The sequence below is a fragment of the Diadema antillarum genome, unplaced genomic scaffold, assembly GCF_040938485.1.
Source record: "Diadema antillarum isolate AM-2024a unplaced genomic scaffold, OU_Dant_1.0 seq00000973_RagTag, whole genome shotgun sequence".
Classification (NCBI taxonomy): domain Eukaryota; kingdom Metazoa; phylum Echinodermata; class Echinoidea; order Diadematoida; family Diadematidae; genus Diadema; species Diadema antillarum.
In genome coordinates this window covers 809,378-829,606 of record NW_027271815.1, presented here as the reverse complement: position 1 = coordinate 829,606, position 20,229 = coordinate 809,378, and the positions used below count along the sequence as shown (strand labels likewise).

General features: G+C 39.9%; 2 protein-coding genes across 2 annotated transcripts; both read left to right on the top strand.

The window, feature by feature from the left end:
- Positions 1–3,267: 3,267 nt before the first annotated feature.
- Positions 3,268–6,775, top strand: LOC139741999 (uncharacterized). The gene is made up of 2 exons (XM_071652563.1): positions 3,268–3,334; positions 5,974–6,775. The coding sequence occupies exon 2, from the start codon at positions 5,978–5,980 to the stop codon at positions 6,773–6,775; it is 798 nt and encodes a 265-aa protein (XP_071508664.1). The 5' UTR covers positions 3,268–3,334; positions 5,974–5,977.
- An 18-nt stretch (positions 6,776–6,793) lies between these two features.
- On the top strand, positions 6,794–19,806 carry LOC139741998 (PHD finger protein 10-like). The gene is given in 13 exon segments (XM_071652561.1): positions 6,794–7,583; positions 8,215–8,345; positions 8,603–8,686; positions 11,319–11,455; positions 11,892–12,020; positions 12,946–13,055; positions 13,644–13,773; positions 14,800–15,225; positions 15,892–16,000; positions 17,655–17,767; positions 18,656–18,683; positions 18,686–18,730; positions 19,283–19,806. Coding segments are annotated over 13 exon segments (2,382 nt in total). The 5' UTR covers positions 6,794–7,167.
- Positions 19,807–20,229: the final 423 nt, after the last annotated feature.

Sequence of the window (20,229 nt, the reverse complement as noted above, 5' to 3'; positions counted from 1 at the left end):
TATATATATATATATATATATAATGTGTGTGTGTGTGTGTGTGTGGGTGTGTGTGTGGGTGTGTGTAAATTAGCGGACAAATAAAGGAATAATAGATAGATTACTATAGACATAGATACACTAAACAAATACTTAAACACTTGTAAGGTATTATGATGGTCTTGACCCTAACTACATTGTAATGTGAAGTTGTCCCGCTCACTCGTGTTCTCTTATCTCTGTATTATCTCTTGACAGCTGTCTTGATTTAGGATCTGTAAAAAGACAAAGGACAAAAGGGCCTCCCCTTTCAAGTACTGTGCCAAGTGTGTGTTCGGGGCCGGCCCGGTCCCAATACGTACACTGTATACCATGATTATTGCAAGCTGTGATCTTAGCTTTCCTCATACATTGATCCATTGCACATGTTTACACTTTCTTTGGTCCACGTTCCACCTGAACCCGAAACGTTGTAGGAGGCAAATGCTCGCATAGGAAGCTGCATGGAGTCTCAATGTTCAGACTAAATGAAACAGGCTAGCAAACAAACAAACAAACAAACAAACATACAAACAAACAACAAACAAACGCACAAATACACAAGCAAACAATCAAATAAAAATATTGATAAACTAAATAACTTACTTACTAACTAACTAACTAGCTTACCAACGGAAACTAGGGAAACTCCGAACCAAAATCTTCCTGCTGTCCACCTGCAGCGATATTCTTCGAATTTATAATTAGGCCTATTGTACTTAGTAGATTTGGTCAGTATGTTTCTGCTGGAAATGGAAAAAAGAAATGAATGGATAAATGAATATGTTGGGTCTGGCATTTTGAATTTTCTTCAATTTTTTATGCTTCTTTGTGATTCAGTGGGACATTCAACCTTCTATGCGGAGTTGCTTTTTAACGCCAAATCCAGATGGCCTCGCAATACCTCAAAGCAAAGCTCACCTTTCGTTACAGTTTGAGAAATAAAAACACTGCGATAACAACATCAACAATAGAATCTGACCCAATCAAAATATTTTATAATACCCTCCGTGCAGTCATCAATCAATTCATAATATGAGAGGAATAACAAAGAGTCGCTCTACCCGATTCCCAGCACTCTAAGAAAAATACATTGCGAAAATCTCCACCTCTTTTTCAGCGCAAATTCTATTCTATATATAAAAAAATCGCAAAGAATACAAAATGAGTCAAGATATCCACTTATTACTCAATCTGTGTATCTGTAACCCGTATCTGTAATCAATATGATTGTGCAGTATACAGTACAGAAACATACAATAAGATTTATAGCATTTTTCAGTAAATAACAGAGTAATTGAATGCAAGAGACCACCATCGTGATTCGTGAGCGATTAAGCTCGAAATGGATGGGGCCTCCTATCTTCTGATATGATATGATATGATATGATAATAATTATGATTGCTATCATTCTCATGATTCTTCTTCTCCTTCTCTTCTTCATATTATTACCATGGTAGCAGCAATACGCTTATTGTCATTATAATAGAGACAATTTACTTTCAGACTTTAGTGTACTTAGTGCGTTAAGTATGCCAGACAAACAGTTGCGCTTACGTTAATCACAAATACATGAGTAATATAAAACAGAATTAGGACTCCTAGATATTTTTTTTTCCGGAAGATGGGGTCAACATTCCTAAATCATCTATTCAGACCAATGAATTTTCAGGAGCTATTTAAGACAGAAGCGTGAAGTATGCCCCATATCTTAGCTGCAACTGGACAGTTTTATCGTGAGCTCTAGGAAAAGAAACGTATACGGATAACTTGTCTTATGTTATTTGTTGTTTTTCACCTACAACTATACTTTTTTCCGAGTTTTTTTCTTTTTTTTCGTTTGTATTGATTTTTTATTTATATTATGTTTTAAGTTGCATTCTCTTCATTGCATGATTTCTATATGTGTTATATAATGTTATCATTCCACGGCCCTGCTGAAAAAGTAAAGCTTACCGTATAGCTGATGGCAATATATATATTATATTTTTTTAACCGTGTTTAAATAAATGAACTCAATTCATAAACTCGACTCATGTGGATCGGCATCGGAGCATCCTTAATAAAAATTACACAAAGTAGATGAAAAATCTCAAGACATAATCGTGCACGTTGTGTGATCTTTTATTCCTAATTATGATATTGTTATCATCAATTCTTGATTTTTTAGTTTGTTTTATTACAACTCGGCCAAGGTGGATATCATATGTTTTGAACTTATGCATACTGCAACAGGTATCAAAAGAGAAATTTCATCGATTATTGAACGAGTTACAGGATAGATAATCACAGGCACCTACTCCACCTGTCGTAGATATGTTGTTGGGAATGAGTTATTGCAGATATACAGTTCCCCCAGTTCTTTTATCCTTCTCTTATTCTTCACCCTTATCTTATCTTTTTCTTCTTCTTTTTTGTGCTATTTCTTTCTTGTTTTCCTTGGCTTTACTTTTTTCTCCGTGTCTCTCTACCTCGTCTTCTTCTCCGCAGGAAGAAGGAAATAAAAATGATCGTAGTGTATGAAGATACAGGTCTAATTGTTGACTCTCATTGTACATGCACCTGAAGTGGAAATATTTGAGGTTGGTTGACATGATAGTTAACTCTTGTAATTACCCTGCGTACAAACACTTATTACGTTTACCACTATCATATATGTGACCCGTACAGTCAGATATTTCGCCATGGACCTACTAAACATGAAAGGAGGTCTTTCTTTGATCCCTTCATCACCACCGCTACCTGATTAGCTGGATGTGTAAAATCTTGATAAGAAGTTCATATTAGGCGTTTTCACATCAGCCCGATAAAAATCCAAGCTCGAGATATTTTTTAACTTCCCAAGTCAGAAAATAGCGCGCTATTTCGAAACATCGGGCTGATGTGAAAACGCCTAATGAAATGAAATGAAATGAGTAGGCCTACATTTACATGTTTGGACAATGACGATTGCGTAATCGTGCATCGTCATTGACACCCAGATAGCATTGACAAAAGAACCGTTTCCCTTATTTTGGTCTTATTTTGCTGAGGATTTTATTTTTCCCCAGACTCAATTGCCTTTGAATAAACACCAGTGATGGGATCAGCAAGTCTCAAAACATGACAAATTTTGCACTACATAAACTAGTACATGCATCTGCATGTGTATGTACTCGGATTCGGAGACTAACTGATAGCGGTTTGCTCTATTTCACGTCATCATGAGTTAAAATGTTTATCGTACATTTAGAGATACCATACACATGTTGAGCGGAGAAAGAGGACAGTTCAAAGAACAAAGACTGGAACCATCTCTGCTAACAACACCACCAGGTATCACATTTATTACCTATTAAAATCTCTCCGAACATAGATAAGGACTTTTTTACGTCTTGAGTGTTGAACATAGTTTTGATTTCCATTTCTTTTGAATATAGTTGCTGGAAGTTGTGTTGATACATCGCGCTCTCTGTTCTTTTAGTCCCATACGTGTCATTCGATGTAAGTAACATGTCTGCTTTCTTTGGCAATTGTCCACAGTGCACAATTGCCCATTTTTTGTCGCATTTTGTAAGGTGGTGGGTCGTAGATTTAGCTAAAGCACTCTCTAAACATTCTTCAGATACTCCTGCATTGCTGCAAGGTGAACAATCTGTGCACTGTGTCACTGTCACGTCAGTAGAAACAAGACGAATCCTTTCTTCGTAGAGTTAAAGTTTATGTTTGAGTTACTGAAGTTTGACATCACAAATCACATGTATTTTTTTTTTATGCTTAGTTTAGAACCTACGCCAAATAGACCTAGACCTAGACAGAAGTCTAGTCTAGATCTTCACGAAATTATAAATCATAACTTAGTTCTAGTCCTCTCACTTTAGATAGTCATATAATACTAGATCTAGTCTAATAGGTAAGTGAAACACCACTTTAGTCGAGAAAAAAAAATCTTTTCAGACATTCAGACTAGACATTCAGACTCTCCACTGCTTTTTAGATAGACACGATAGATTCTAGATCTATATAGACTAAAGTTTAGTATGTAGAAATTCACAAGTTTTTCACAGTCATGACAGACAGTCGACCTCGCTTACCTCCAATCAATCGGGACTAAAGAATCCTGCAATCGTCACAGTACCCATGTGTAGAATTTACCGTGACTACAGTGTAATTTGTTAATGTTCGAATGATGTCTGTATTAAATGCTGATTGTTTGCATGTTTGTCACAATTATAATTTCATTAGAATGTGACAAAAAAAATGAATGGAAATGGGCTCTCATTCGATCTTTCAGCATTGTTCAGTGTACATTCTGTAACAAACATTAAAAAAAAAAGAAAAACGGAAGAAATGGGTGCAAGAGTTTCAGGATATGTGTGTAAGTGTGGCATGTCTGTAAACACTATACCGCCAGTACTAGATAGAATGCAGTATGTGTTTGCTCACATGTTCATGTCATGTGGGGAATACAGAGTGAGCACTTGCTTTCCCAATACTTCGCAAAGCATCATGCTGCTATAAGCGCTTCATGGGCAAGAGTGCTGCAGCATTTTGTGTACATATATGTGACCGTGCACCACAAAACAAACAAAAAGTCGCACACAGTGATTTTGTGTGAGGACTGAAAATAGGTGAAATGGGTCAACCTAACCAATCTTGTCTTGAGTTCTTCATATTTTCTGAAAGAGCAAGTCTTTTTCTATAGTGTTTTAAAGTTTGGATCATTAGACATAAAACAAACAGGAACTTGTGTTTTCAGCAGTTTTTCTCGAACACTTTTTGGTGGAATAGTGTGATTAGTTGTGTCTCATAGAACCCTCTTTCGAATTTCTCAAAAACCCTGTCCATACACTTCACATTCAACTCCAGTAACTTTGAAGAGAATGGTGCTACTGCATTAAAAGTTGGTATTAATCATGTACAGAATGTGCTAATGAAACATATTCAATTTCATCTTAATCTGATAATCCCTTCATTGTTGTAGCTCCGGTGGTCAACATCCTGTTTTTGTTCAATTCGTCCCACAGCTAGCATTGCTTGGTAAAGATTAAGCGCTTGAATACACCCTGTACTTCAGAGCCTGTTTTCTCAGTTCACTCTTTCCAGAGTGTGTCCTTTCTTTCCAATATTTAGATAGGTTAGGACAGTCCATTTTAATTGAGTTATACATCATTTTAAAGCTTAGAGTCTGCTCTTTCAGAATCTACTCTTAACTAAAAATCCATGTCTGGCGACTTTGTGTTTGTTTTGTGGTGCAGAGTCACATATGTACATTGCAGGGGTGGATCCAGGAATTCCGTAAAGAGGGGGCACATTTACAAAATTAAAGGGGGGGGGGGGCGCATGCACCCCTCCCCCATTTTTTTCTTTTTATTTCTTTTGTTTCAACAAAAAATAAAAGGGGGGGGGGAGGCGTGTGCCCAGTGCGGTCCTCCCTGGATCCCCCACTGCATTGTAGGTGTGAGGGTATTTTCGTTACACACAGTTCGTAGTGTTGGATGCAAAAATCATTCCTTGAAGTATAATTTACAATCAAGTGTGAAAAGATTTTTGAGTTTTCATGCTTTCTTTACTTCCTTTGTGTGCTTAATCTTAACATTTGTGTGTGTGTGTGTGTATGTGTGTGTGTGTGTGTGTGTGTGTGTGTGTGTGTGTATGTGAATAGCTGAGCAATATGGGAATTTTGCTTTGAGTGATATGGGGGGGGGGGGGGTAATACCGGTAAGTTTAATATAGATGGGCCAGGAATTTCACATTGAGGTAATTGAACTTTGAGTAAGTTACTTCAACTTATACATATTTTTAGGAGTGGATTTACATGACGAAAAATTGGGACTTTGTATTTTGCCATCGTGATTAGTGACATTTGGCCAATCTGATATCGAAGTATGTTTGAGGTTCAGTTGGCTGTACTTCATAATTCTGTGTAGTCACCAAGCACCTGTAGAAGTTTCTTTCTGCTTTTTTCAATACAGGCTCATGATGGACAGTACACCCGAGTTCCCCCATGTTGCCACTTCACCTGGAGAGTTAAGTCCAGAGGCCGAGGAGGACACTACCCAGACAGTATGCCCCATTGACCCACCCTTACCCACAGTGGATGATACACCAACAGTGGCCCCAGCACAGGGTCCAACAACGGCAGAGCAGTTACAGCAAGTGTCAGGTGAGAGTGAACAACCGGAGTCAGCCGATGATGTCTGCAAAGAAAGCGAGTTTCCGCAAGTGGAGACCTCACCGCTACCACCAGCGGACGTACACGTAGAAAGGGCTGATACACCACTTGAGGCAGAGGCCGATTCGACAGAGAAGGCAGAGGTCGATTCGACAGAGAAGGTAGAGATGGATTTGACAGAGAAGGCAGAGGCCGATTTGACAGAGAGTGCTTGCCAAGATGAGGTTTCACCACCAGAGGAGTCTGAAAGTAATATCCAGGCTGAGTCTGAAGGTGTGCATCAATCTGGAGAAGTCACCACTACCGAGGAGGCTGAACATTCACAGAATGATAATGAGCTGGAATCGGCTGAAAACAACCAACTTGCAGATGAATTGAGAACAGAAGTGGACAGTGTCGGTGAAAGTGAAAAGCTCCAGAGCAGTGAGTGCATAGGACCTGTTGCAGTCGCTCCCCATCAATCTGAGGACAAAGTGAGCGCAGGTGATGCATCAGAGTTGTGTTTAGACAGTGAGAAGAGTGAGATGCCAAGCAGTTCACCCAAGCCATCGAGGACCCAGAAACTAATGCTGAGAAGACTCTGCAGCAGACAGGACCAATAGCAATTGATGCCCCTCGAGAGGAGCTTGTATCAGATGAGCCTAGCGAAATCGTACAGAGCTCTGAAGAAAAGCAAAACTTGCATGATGTTGATATACACAGCACAAATGCAGAAGAAACTGATCCTGCAAATGTCACAGAGAGCAGAGATGATGAGAAACCTATTCCAAGTTCTGAAGAGGGAGCTGATGAGTCTAAACCTACAATATGTGAAGAGGATGTAAGTACAGACCAAACTGTCCATGTGAGTGAAGGAACAGCCAATATAGTCGATGACTCACTCAGCGAGGGACCAGTAGCTGAGACTGGAGGGGAAGATAGGGGCGAGGAGACGGCCGACAGTACCACAGATGTTCAGAAAGAAAAAACTCTAGATAATGGCGGTGATGTTGCCATGACAACCGATGATACATCCAAAGATGATGATGCTGCCGCGGAAGAGACTCTGGAGCTGATGGACACCCAAATCCTGGAGAGCGACGACGGGAACACGCAGGACTCGTTTGCAGATCCGAGCGGCGGGATCGAGAGAGGACCCTGCAGCCGGGAGCAGACGATGAAGGAGGTGAAGGCCCTAGGTGGCCTGCCCTCCATGAGGCTCCACGACGAGTGCAGCATGGAGAGCTTCGTCTCCGCCAAGAGCAGCGAGTTCGACTACATGGACAGCCTCCAGGGGAGTCCCCTGCCGGTCAAGCGGGTCCGGGAGCTGATTGATGAAAGTCCCAGGGCAAGCCCCGTCCCTTCCAAGCGTTCGAGAGCCAGCTCCCCAGCATCGCGGGACACTGATGCTGGGATTCAGAGTGATGATGAGTGAGTACTACATGTTTCCAGACTCGATATATTTATTTTTCTTCATATTTGTTGCAATGCACCTTAAAACATAGCTCAAAGTGGTAGTTGGGGTAGCTAAATTTCTCTTCATGTTTTTTTTCAAATCAGCACAAAGACAATCACTGCATACAATGTATTTTTTCTGCTGTTCTTTTAAAGTATGTTGATGTGGTCCTTAGAGCCGTTTATCTATAAAGTAATCCAAATACAAAAGTGTCCTTTGAAACAAAAAAAAATCTTTTCTCTATGTTCCATCCATAGCTATACTGAAATAGTTTTGTAATAAACCTTTTTTTGTAGGTACATTGCTCTTATATTGCTTGAGATAATTTGTGACAACCATGTCAGTAGCCTGGTCAGCAGTGAGAATTAATGATATTCAAAATGCTTGAGTAAATTTCAAGCACCTACAGGATATTGTGTACCTCTTGTTTTGAGAATGAATAGTTCAAGAAAGTTCAAGTGAGTTTGGTATTGTTCGCTTTGCAGTTTACTAACTGCTTGACCTATCAAACTACAGATGCATCATTGCATCTACACTTGTCTCATCATATTAGGGCTGCCTTTGAAGAGAGTAATTGCTGCATGTGGTTGTGTATTTACATTGCAGCTTGGGCCAATTTCCAGCAGAGAATGTGTTTGAATACCAGTGGCCCCAGGATGGCTCTGGTGACTACTACTTTGTCCAGGAGCAGATCAGCGAGTTTCTTGGAGTCAAGTCCTTCAAGAGAAAATACCCAGGTGAGCTTTCACTGGGCAAGCCTCCTTGCTCCAGTTTTTGTTTTGGATATTTTTCTTGATTAAAAGAATATGTACATGTATGTGTTTAGGAGTATATGTATGTGATTTATGTTAATGTTAGGAAGCTCAATTTAACCTTGACCCCTTTCAAATCAAACATGGCAAGATGCTATCCTGAGTTGACAATTGAATACCTTTCATTTTGCACAAGAAGCACAGTATTCATTGATGACTATGAATCATGTTCACTCTGACAGATCTGGAGAGACGAACCATGGAAATCAAGGAGAAGGAATTCCTGATGGAAAGGGGCGTGGTTACAGAAGAGCAAGTCACACTAGGTAAGGTTGCTACTTTTAACAAGTATACATGGTGTATATATCTAGTAGTATACACAATGTTATACATGTAGTTCTGTCATTAAAACATATCCTTGGTAAGGTCCCTACATCCGACAAGGATATATATTTCTAGTGTATAGTGGTGTCCAGTGGCGTATCTAGGGGGGGGCAAGGGGGGCACGTGCCCCGGGCGCCACTCCTTGGGGGCGCAAAAAAAAAAAAACGAAGAAGAAGAAAAAAAAAAAAACGAAGAAAAAAAAAGAAAAGAAGAAGAAGAAGAAGAAACTCACCGGAAGGGGGGGGGGGGGGGGCAGAAAACCAAATAAAAAAAAGATAAAAACAAAACATAACGATGACTCGGACAAAATGACAATGTTTATTGTGTTCACACAAGAATTCCATGTTATGTAAGCTGAAATACAATTTTCGGCTCGCTCGCTACGCTCGCTCTCCAAATTTTATATAGAAGAAGAAGGTAAGAACAAAATGTGATGATGAAGCGGACAAAATGACAATGTCTATTGTGTTCACACATGTCATTTTATATTCAGTAGGCAAAATGTTTCACTGAGCAGCGGCTGCAATTTCTTTCGTTCTGAAGCGATCGCCAATTGGATCAAAAGAAGGCGCCAACGGTTTCGAACATACAGGGGGGGGGGGGCGCCAAAAAAAAAAAACAAGATAAGAACAAAACGTAATGATGACGTGGAAATATACAAATTTCGGCTCACTCGCTCGTACTAATCTAGAGTATTTCTTCAAGCCCTCAGTTTGTTGGTAAAAATCGTTATCTATAAGGCCGTCACTATATCTTGATTAGAATTGTAAGATTTGACGCTCGCTGCGCTCGCTCGCAAAAATTTATCAAAACAAAAAGGAGATAAGAACAAAACGTGATGATGATGACGCGGAAATATACAAATTTCGGCTCACTCGCTCGTACTAATTTAGAGTATTTCTTCAATTCCTTAGTTTGTTGGTAAAAATCGTTATCTATAAGGCCGTCACTATATCTTGATTAGAATTGTAAGATTCGATAAGCAAAAAATGACAAGAGTTCCATGTTTTGTAAGCTGTAATACAAAAATTTTCGGCTCGCTCGCCAAAATTTATCAAAACAAAAAGGAGATAAGAACAAAACGTGATGATGATGACGCGGAAATATACAAATTTCGGCTCACTCGCTCGTACTAATTTAGAGTATTTCTTCAAGCCCTCAGTTTGTTGGTAAAAATCGTTATCTATAAGGCCGTCACTATATCTTGATTAGAATTGTAAGATTTGATAAGTAAAAAATGACAAGAGTTCCATGTTTTGTAAGCTGAAATACAAAAATTTTCGGCTCGCTCGCCAAAATTTATCAAAACAAAAAGGAGATAAGAACAAAACGTGATGATGACGCGGAAATATACAAATTTCGGCTCACTCGCTCGTACTAATTCAGAGTATTTTTTGCAAGTCTTCAGTTTGTTAGTAAAAATCGTTATCTATAAGACCGTCACTATACATTGTATCTTGATTAGAATTGTAAGATTTGATAAGCAAAAAATGACAAGAGTTCCATGTTTTGTAAGCTGAAATACAAAAATTTTCGGCTCGCTCGCTGCGCTCGCTCGCCAAAATTTATCAAAATTAAAAAGGAGATAAGAACAAAACGTGGTGATGACGCGGAAATATACAAATTTCGGCTCACTCGCGCGTACATGGGGGGGGGGGGGCATTTCATGAAGCAATTTGTCAGATATTTCGTCTGACAAACTGTTAAAAGCTACTGAAATTCTTGCTTCTGATTGGCTGAAAGCAAATTTTGTCCGACAAGTTGTCGGACAAAATGCTTCATGAAATGCCCCTCTGATTTAGAATATTTTTTAAAGTACTCAGTTTGTTGGTATAGATAAATCGTTATCTATAAGGCCGTCACTATCTTGATTAGAATTGTAAGATTTGATAAGCAAAAAATGACAAGAATTCCATGTTTTGTCAGCTGAAATACACAAATTTTCTGCTCGCTCGCTGCGCTCGCTCACCAAAATTTATCAAAATTCATTACATTTAAATCACCGTCAAAAGACCCCTTTCAAGGGCTTGAAAAGCATATCATGTGGACTTTGCTTAAAGTCCCTACCGGGATGGGGTTGGGGTTGAACAATAGTCTTTTTCAGAAATTAGGGGTGCAATTTTCGCGCTTGCCCCGGGCGCCGTTTTCCCTAGATACGCCACTGGTGGTGTCATCAAAATGCGGATTTGTATGACAAAGTACTTTCACATGTATGGCTTTGGAGCTAATTTTCTTGCATTAACAACACACATTTTTTTAATTCACCACACTATGTATAGGCAGCATAATAAGCTTTGTCCAGCTTTACTTCATTTCTTAACTCAAATAACAGGGATGAGTAAGAGCAATGATAGATCATAAGTTCACTTGATATTCTCTGTTTACTTGATATTATACGGAGCCAATGGAGAAATGATTCCCATTCATTTTAATTGTAGGATGGTCTATAGAAAACTTCATCAATTCTTATTTCTTATTTGAGTCACACATCTGTACCAGTTTTAGAATGAATGCATTTTTGAATGTGGTATATTTTCAAATGATAATGTCAAAGTGTATTTTCCTACTTGGCAGGTCTGACTGCCTTAAGAGGGGAGGAGGTGTATGACTTGATGATGAAGGACTACCCAAACAGGTACTCAGAGTATGCCAGGGTCATCCAGGAGAAGCAGAGACAAAACATCAGCAACAGACACAAAGGATATGGAGTGGTAAGTGGGCGTGTCTTGGCTCTACTCACCATGCCATCAATGCCAACCCTGCATGTGTGCCGTAACCCTTTTCATGCTTTGAGTGCAGTTGGCACAGTTAACCCCATAGCGTTATAAACGCTGTCCAAAGACCCTAGCATGGAAGGGGTTAATCTATGATGTATTCATTGCTACTTTATCAGGGCACTGGTATTGAGGGTTGCCAGGTGGAGCACGAGAATGCCTCATATAGACCATGAAACTGTTGTCTCTATTTGTTGTGTGAGACCAGCAGAGGACAGGAACATTTCTCTATCCTTTAATCAGATTATCGTGATAGATCAGAATGTTTGACATTGATTTTGATAATCATAGACTAATAAACCAACTTCAGATCTGTATGAACATCACATCCTTTTTTCTCTCTCTCTCTCAACCCCATCACTATCTCCATCAGCCCGCAGTGGATGCCAGTAAGATCAAGGAGTACATCAAGAAAGCTGCGAGACAGGCTGCAGACTTCAATGCCGCCCTCATGAGGGAGAAGCGGGAGGACAGGCAGTACTACTTTGATCTCCAAACGATGGTTAGAAACTTAAATACATCCTATCTATCACTAGCCACATGAACCCCTCGTTAACCCTTAACTAGCCAAAATGTTTCTTCCACGATGTCAGTCGGTACTTGCTGAAAGAAGCAGTGATTTTGTACAGTTTTGTGTCGGTTAGAACTAATTGAACATTTTTTTTTTTTTTGAGAGTAAATTTCAGGGTGGGATGATACAAATCAAATTGAACGGATAAGGTGAATGATTAGGGATATACAAATCAACCTGAACAAGTAGGGTGAATAAGTACCCCGGTATGGTGATCTAAATCAAACTGTACTAGTATAGATGAATATTGAAAGTAGGATGATACAAATCAAACTGAAGAAGTAAGGTGAATGTGTAGGGTGGTACAAATCAAACTAAACTACGAAGGTGAACGAGTAGGATGATATAAATCAAACTGAACTAGTAAGGTGAACGAATAAGGTGATATAAATCAAACTTAATGAACTGAACAAGGATGGTATCAATCCTTCAAAAGAACACACAGACGTTTTCACCCATCCTTCTCCACACACACTCTCTCACCCACATGCGCACGTGAGAGCAACAACATTTATGTTTCTCTCTGGTTCAGAGGCTAATGAGTAAGGCAACAAAGCATCCTTGAGACTGTTTGTGGTAGGCTGTGAAATGTAATGATTTATTGAGAAAGCTGATTGTAACAGCATATTCTAATTAAGTAGATGATATTTGATAATGGGCCATAATGATAGTGGTAGCATATCATAAATTTTGTATAGATTGACCAATTCTTTTCATTCCATCATTTTATCAATGTTATCATTGTTGTTGCTGTTGATGTTTTTATTATTAAAAATCTAATAGACAGTGTACAACAACGTTTGTGCTTTCCTTGGTTCATTTCTAATGCGCCAATTTCCATCTTATATGTCCACAGCAAATCCACATGCCCCAGTCCAGGATGAAGAAACTAACCAAGGAACTGACCAAGATTGGCACCTACCCTGTAGCGGTCATCCCAGGACAGTACCAGGACTACTGTAGATAGTTAGTCTTCTTTTTCTTTAAATCCTTCATTGCTTTGCACACTGTTGCCTCTTAGAAACAGTGTGTACCAAGACTGTAGTCTGGCATTGCCAGCAAGGTAGGGGAAAAGGGTTGGAGAAGTCATATGGAAATCTGCTGAATTTCCCTCAATATTCCGCATAATGGTGACGAGTAGTATGAAGATATCAATCACCCAAAATTACAAAGTATGATCAGGTTAAGATTTGTTTAGAACAGAGATATTGACATTTTATCTCAACCGATCGTCAATATCTGTCAGTTACTTACGTGTAAAAGTCTTTCAAGAACATTATGGTAGAAAGATCATCAGAGAGTTTAGTGTTTCTAGTGTATTGAAAATCATTCATCCTATGAAAATATTCCTTAAAACAAAAGAAATAGAAAGAAGCTGTGTTTGACTTTACTGCTTCCGTGACTCACTTTGCATCCATATTCTCATTTGCAAGAACATTTCTAAAAAAATACACTGCTTATGCAGTGGCTGATAGACTGGAGTTTTTCTCTTCATGTTGTGTCAAAGTTAAAGTACTGATGAATTTCCATCCTGATTTTCCCATTTGCTTCCAGCTATTCGTCAGACGAGCTGCGCTACTTGCCCCTGAACACCGCCATCTACGGTCCGATGTCCATCCGGAGGGAGACGGACTACGGACCGGAGGTTGAGGAGGGGGATGGAGAGGACCAGGAGCACATCTCGGTGAGGAGATCTTCCAATTAATAGTTGGTTCCATCTTGATGATAGCTAGAGAACCACGTGGATTGTATGTCCAGCTGGTGGTGTTGTGAAAAGGCAGATGTGAAGGGTTAAAGGGATAGTATTGTATTGGTGGAGATGAGCGTTGGGCTTCTAGCTTTTTGTGAGATACCACAAAACCAGAACAGACCATACCCATCTAAGAGGAATTCAAAGTTATTTTTTTTTTATAATGAAAATTGGTTGTGGGATGGATGAGACATCTAAAAACAAAGAAAAGCAAAGTGATCGTAATGAAAGTTGGGTCCCACCTTTTATTACAATCGCTCTGTTTGGGAAATCTCAGCCATTTCAAAACCAGATTTCATCAAATAAACATTTAATCCCTCTTGGAATTACATGTTCTTTCATATCTAATTAGAGATTTCTCATTATCTCACCAAAAATGTCAGAAACCTGAATTAGGTCTCAACCAAAACTATACGCTCTCTTTAAGATATACAATAGCTAAGGGGGAGAAATAATTGGAGGAGTTCATACTATTACTGCACTGCAGATTGCGTCATTTTGAAAATATCAGCTATTATTTGTTTAGTGTGGTGGTGCTGCTAATGTTGCAATTCTTTTCTGCCATTTATCATTGTGCAACCATTGTATGTCGACCTGAAAGTAAGGTTTGGATTTTGAAAAGAAGACCACTTTCGAATCGATGATTCTTGTGTTGAGTTGTTTTTATTGCAACGTATTGGCATATTGCCCTTCATCGATTTAGATAAGCACTGATTAATCAGTGTATAAAATAATAACCATTATATAAATCATGGGCATACATATCTATCCATCTTTAAACCCGAGTACATATGCCCATGATTTTTATTATGACCATTACTCTAAACAATGAATAATTGGGGCTTATTTGTGATGATCAAAGGCACTTTGTCAATCAGTTGCAATTAGACCCCAACTAGTTGCGATGCAGTAATCATGCATTTTTTTCTCGTTATCTTTTTTATTCCCCCCACCTGGCAGGACATCACCCAGCTGGATGATCTGATAGCAGGAAGGGACAAAGCTCCCAGTGATGCACCAGGGGATAGCGGATCGCAGCAACCTCAGGAAGGCCAGGAACAGATGCAGACACTGAACCAGAACCCCCAGCCACTGCCACCACCGCCGCCACCACAGCAGAAAGACCAGCAGCAGCTGCAGCTGCAGCAACAGGGTCAGCCCCCTTCCCAGCAGGTCCAGCAGCAACTGCAGCAGACCCCGAATGGTGGTGCCCAGCCCAACGCCCAGCAGCCCATGCGGGCACCTGGTGCGGGGCCGTCCGGGCCGGTGGTGGTCCCGCCGGGGCCCGCATCCAGTGGGGATGAGAGTGACGTGGTGAGGGTGCCCGGACCGGAGGCCCTGCAGCTGAGCATGGAGGCTGTGGTGCCCATCACACAGCCGTATCAGGTGAGTGCAAATCATCACTTCAGCCTCATGACAAGATTTCCATGCATAAGCTCAACTGTCTTTTGTTGATTATTAGTTCCTCGGTACTTTTGAGTGCAAGACATAAAGGAAATGAGAGTATGAAAATACTACCGCCTTGATGATGTAAAGTCAGTCTGACTGTGATTTCCATCAGACAAGCTTAGAAATTCAACAATATGACATTCACAGATGGAAGCAAAACTATCAATTGTTGCGCTTTATGTAATCCACATAGAGCCCAATCCTACATGTTTATCCCATCGAGTGTGTTGTACAAAGTTTGGAGTCTGCGGGCATCATGTGTCTATCAGGGTGTCTGTACATATTGTAACCAACATATCATAATGATGATATTGATCATTATCTTCTCCATTATCCTTCTTCCCTTTACAACCCATTGCTATTGGATAATTTGTTAGGCCTTCTAATGTTTTAATTGTAAATGACTCCACAAAGGGTGGCTCTGTCAGTGAGTGAAACAGTATTGCATGGGAGTGAAACATGGTAAGTAAATTCTATGCACGCTAGAACATTTTGTCTTTAATTTCATGTTTAAATTCCTTTATACTATATACAGCATGCATATAAACATGTTTATTTTACTGTGTCTTCCCTCCCTGTGCATTGATCAATTCTTGCTTGTAGCCCAAAGACCTTCCAGATGCCATCTGTGGCCTGTGTCTGAAGGATCGCCATGCCAACACAAAGGGCGTACCAGAGGAGCTGGTTCATTGCTCCCAGTGTGACAACAGTGGTAGGTTAAAGGAAGAGAGTGGTTTCTGTACTCCACACTATACATAGTAACATTAAGGCTCTTTATTATTTTTGGTTCAGTTATATATTTATGATATGCTTACAATTTGCATTACGTATCTTATTAGGTAGGACCCTACTAGCAATTTTCTATATGCTCTTTGTCATGTTTTGTCATTGTTTTTTTCTGGGTATTATACAATCTCCAAGTGATTGGTATGTATTATTGATAAGTGTACAGCAACACCTGCAATTCAGCCTTGAGCTGCAAAAAGATGGAATGCAGTGTAATTATTAATGCGTGTCTACCTTAGTGACATATGTTTTTAAATTTATGGATGAATATATACCATTACAAAGGAAAAACAAAACAAATCTCTCATGGAGGATATGTCCATGGAATTAAGAATAACAACCACGTACAAAACTAATAAGAGCAAATATATAATTATGTAGTAAATGACTGTAAGGAAAAACAACACCAGTGCCAATTTCTTAAATGATTGTGATTGTTATAATATTGATCAGTGTACAGCAGTACCTGCAGTTCAGCCTTGAGCTGCAAAAGGATACAATGCAGTGTAATTATCAATGTGTGTCTACCTAATTGACATATCGTCGCTGGGGTGACAAGACCTCGTATCTCAAAAATGTCAAAAAAAAATTTTTTAGCTTAATGGTCAAATAATGGGTCAAGTGATGTCCTGGCCAAAGCCCAACTGTCTTACTCCAAAAATGAAGCCACCATGACATGTCAAAGAGAAGGCTTTCTCATTCACTACAGTGCTTTGGCCGCCATGTTTTTTCGCTCTCCTGAACATTTGACATTTTTGAGATACAAGGTTTTGTCACCCCAGCGACGATATACTGTTTTTAAATTTATGAATAAATATTTACCACTACAAAACAAAACTAAAAAAAAAATCTCGCTTGTAGGATGTGGCCATGGAATTAAGCATAACAACCACATAGAAAGCAAATAAGAGCAAAAGTATGTAATGAATGACTTTAAAGAAACACAACACCGATGCTAATTTCTTCACTGGGTGTGGTGATGATAATGGTGTTGCCATGGTTTGCGTAGAAGAAGGGAAGATGACGTGAGTGACAGATTACAAAGATTGCAAAAGATTCCTTTGGTGTCCCCTGAAAGGCAAGAGGATTTTTCATTCAATAAACTGAGGATGTTTGTCAGCTGAGGAAACACAAACTAACCTTTACTGTGATTTCTTTGTTAGGGAGATCTATGTAGTTTACTCATAAAGAGGAATTGTATGTTGTTTGTTTTATGCATTATCTGTATAATTATCATTTATTACTTTTGTCATAATATAGCCTGTAATTTGACTGTGATGTGAGTCTATAAGCCGAGTGGACATAGAAAATGTCTGTGAACGGACAATGGATATCAAATTAATTAAAGTGAATTAGCCTAATGCAAATATGATGATGATAATAATGCGAATGTATACTAGCTTGGCCGGTTGTTGCCAAACACTTAGGTGACAAAAAGGAGGAAGAGGACGTTAGCTAAGTATATCATCTGTCTGGCCAAGGTGATGACTACTTTGTCTCCACCAGACAAATCTTTGCAAATGCCATGCTGATGTGTTCTTACAGAACATACAAATGCCCTTTGTATTCTATCCACCCAGGTCACCCCTCATGCCTGGAGATGAATGATGAGCTGGTGAAGACCATCAAGACCTACCCCTGGCAGTGTATGGAATGCAAAACGTGCTCCCAGTGTGGTGACCCAACACACGAGGTAGCTAGGTCCCCGACTTGTGATACCTGGGCAATGCCTGCCAACTGTTGATTAAGTTTTTCTACACACCTCTTCAAGCTCAAATGTTGAAGTATGACAAGGTTTGGGTATCTTGATCAGCTGTTGATAGGTTTTATCCAGGTATTTCTTTTCAATGCCACAGAAAGCACATGTTAATATTGAGTTACCGCTTGTATTACCTGTGCAACTGTGCATTATTTTGGCACATGCATGATGCCTATTTTCAAATTTGTGTTCTATGGTTCTGACTTTGATATACAATTTGGAAAGTCGTATCAGGGAAAAGCATGGAGAATATGGTATAGCAAGGCAAATGGCTCTTTTGATTGCGAGTTTAACAGGCTAACTGCAGCTATCCCATCATAACAAAAAGAAAGAGGGGAAACAGAAAAGAGATAGATGGCAGAAAAAATTGATTGATTAATAGATAGATAGATAGATAGATAGATAGATAGATAGATAGATATTAGGTATGTAGATTATTAGATAAATAGATTGATAGATTGATAGATAGATAGATAGATAGATAGATGGATGGATACAATTGTAGATAGATAGATAGATAGATACGTAATTAGATAGATAGATAGATGAACTGATTGATTGATTGATCAACCGATTGATCGATCGATTGAGAGGCAGAAAGTGATAGAAACGAGAGACAGTATCAACAGAATAGATAGGCCAAACATGTCAGATATACCAGCATGACAACACAACAAGTCTTCAGTAGCAAAACCTCACTCCATTGCAATGATTAATTGATGCTGAGTTTAGCTCTGAGCATAGCCTCAACACTCCTCCGCCGCAAGTAAGCATGAACACTGAATATTCAACTTACACATGTACTTATCTTCCCCTGTTTAGGACAAGATGATGTTCTGTGATAAGTGCGACCGGGCTACCACACGTTCTGCGTGGGACTCACAGACATACCCACAGGTAGGAGGCATCAATCTACATTCACTGATCTGTCCAACTACCCAACATATCGATCTATTGCATGATAGTCAAGACATCCCTATACCTCTGAGATGATCAGTGGACGCTGTGCTCTAAATGTAATATGTATTGTGCTTTAAGTGCAAGAACACAAACAAAACAAAACAAAACAAAACAAAGGAACTACAGGGAATTCCTGTTATACCTGGTACTGAGTGTTACTTCATCACTTTTTGGTGGTCAAGATTGGTATGAATGACTGCCTTGAGGCTACACCTATTACTATGGCATCACAGGCAGCATTCAGGTGGCATTCAAGTGGTTTCAATATCCTGTGGAGTGATATTGTCAGAGTATGATGTGCTGGTATGACTGTCAAAGCATACTGTAATGTTTGTGTTTTGTTTTGTGAGATTTTCGTCTCCTGCACTTAGTCTTGTCAGTGTAGATATATTGTATTTTATTAAACAAGATAGAGCACACTCAGGCATGTAAATGTTGATGATATTAGACTGCACCAAACTAAAATTTGCAATCCTTCTCTCTCCCCAGGTCTTTGGTTGTGTCCAAGTTGTTCTTCGGGGGGCGGCATCCCTCCCCCAGTGCCCCCTGCCAACCCCATTCCAGTCCCCATACCGGTACCCCGCCGGCCTTCCTCCGGCCCCCCTACCCATCCCCGTCCCCATCCCCGTCCCCACCAGCCTGCCACCACAGCTGCCACAAAGCCAACAACTCCAGCAACTGCCCATGCAAGAACATCCGCCGGCAACACTGCTGCCACAGCCACCACAGCCGCCACAACAGCCACCACAGCCACATCCACAACCACAGGCACCACTGCCGCCACAGCAGCAGCAACAGCCACACGTGTTACAAGCCTCCCAGCCATCCACACCATTCCAAGAGCCAGCTCTGGGCAGCAAGAGGAAGAGCACCAAGCGGTAGCCACTTCAGCAACTTCAGCAACAACCCGCACAACAGTCATGACACCCTCACCCACATACATGTATCTCACTTTCATGATGCATACCCATTTGGCCATGTGCTCAGCTAAGTACAGCCACCCTCGTAGATAACCATTTGAAATTCATTGTGTCTAATGGTACACTGCTCCCAATACCAGACCTTCCAACATTTGAATTTCAAAATTCCTAATGATTTGCGCGACTCATCAAACTTTGTGTCACGTCGCGAAATGCCTGGCTTATTGAGATACAGTAATATGCATCATGCAGCTACCCAACACACATCTTGATGTTGGGCACATTTACATGTAATTAAGGGATTGTTTCAAGAAGTTTCAAACTGGATTTTTAAAAATCCAAGAGAACCTAAAGAGAGGGGGAAAAAACAATGAAAAGGGTTAGAAATGCAACAAAAAACACAACAGCATTTAGTGGTTTCCATGTAGTCTAAGGTAAAACAGAACTTGAAAAGATAAATTGTTATCTGAACAAAAGGATACAATATTTTGAAATCCATACCAATTTTATCTTGAA

What these genes read in the sequence shown, in the direction of transcription:
- LOC139741999 (XM_071652563.1), top strand. Translation starts at nt 5,978, where the DNA reads ATGATGGACAGTACACCCGAGTTCCCCCATGTTGCCACTTCACCTGGA.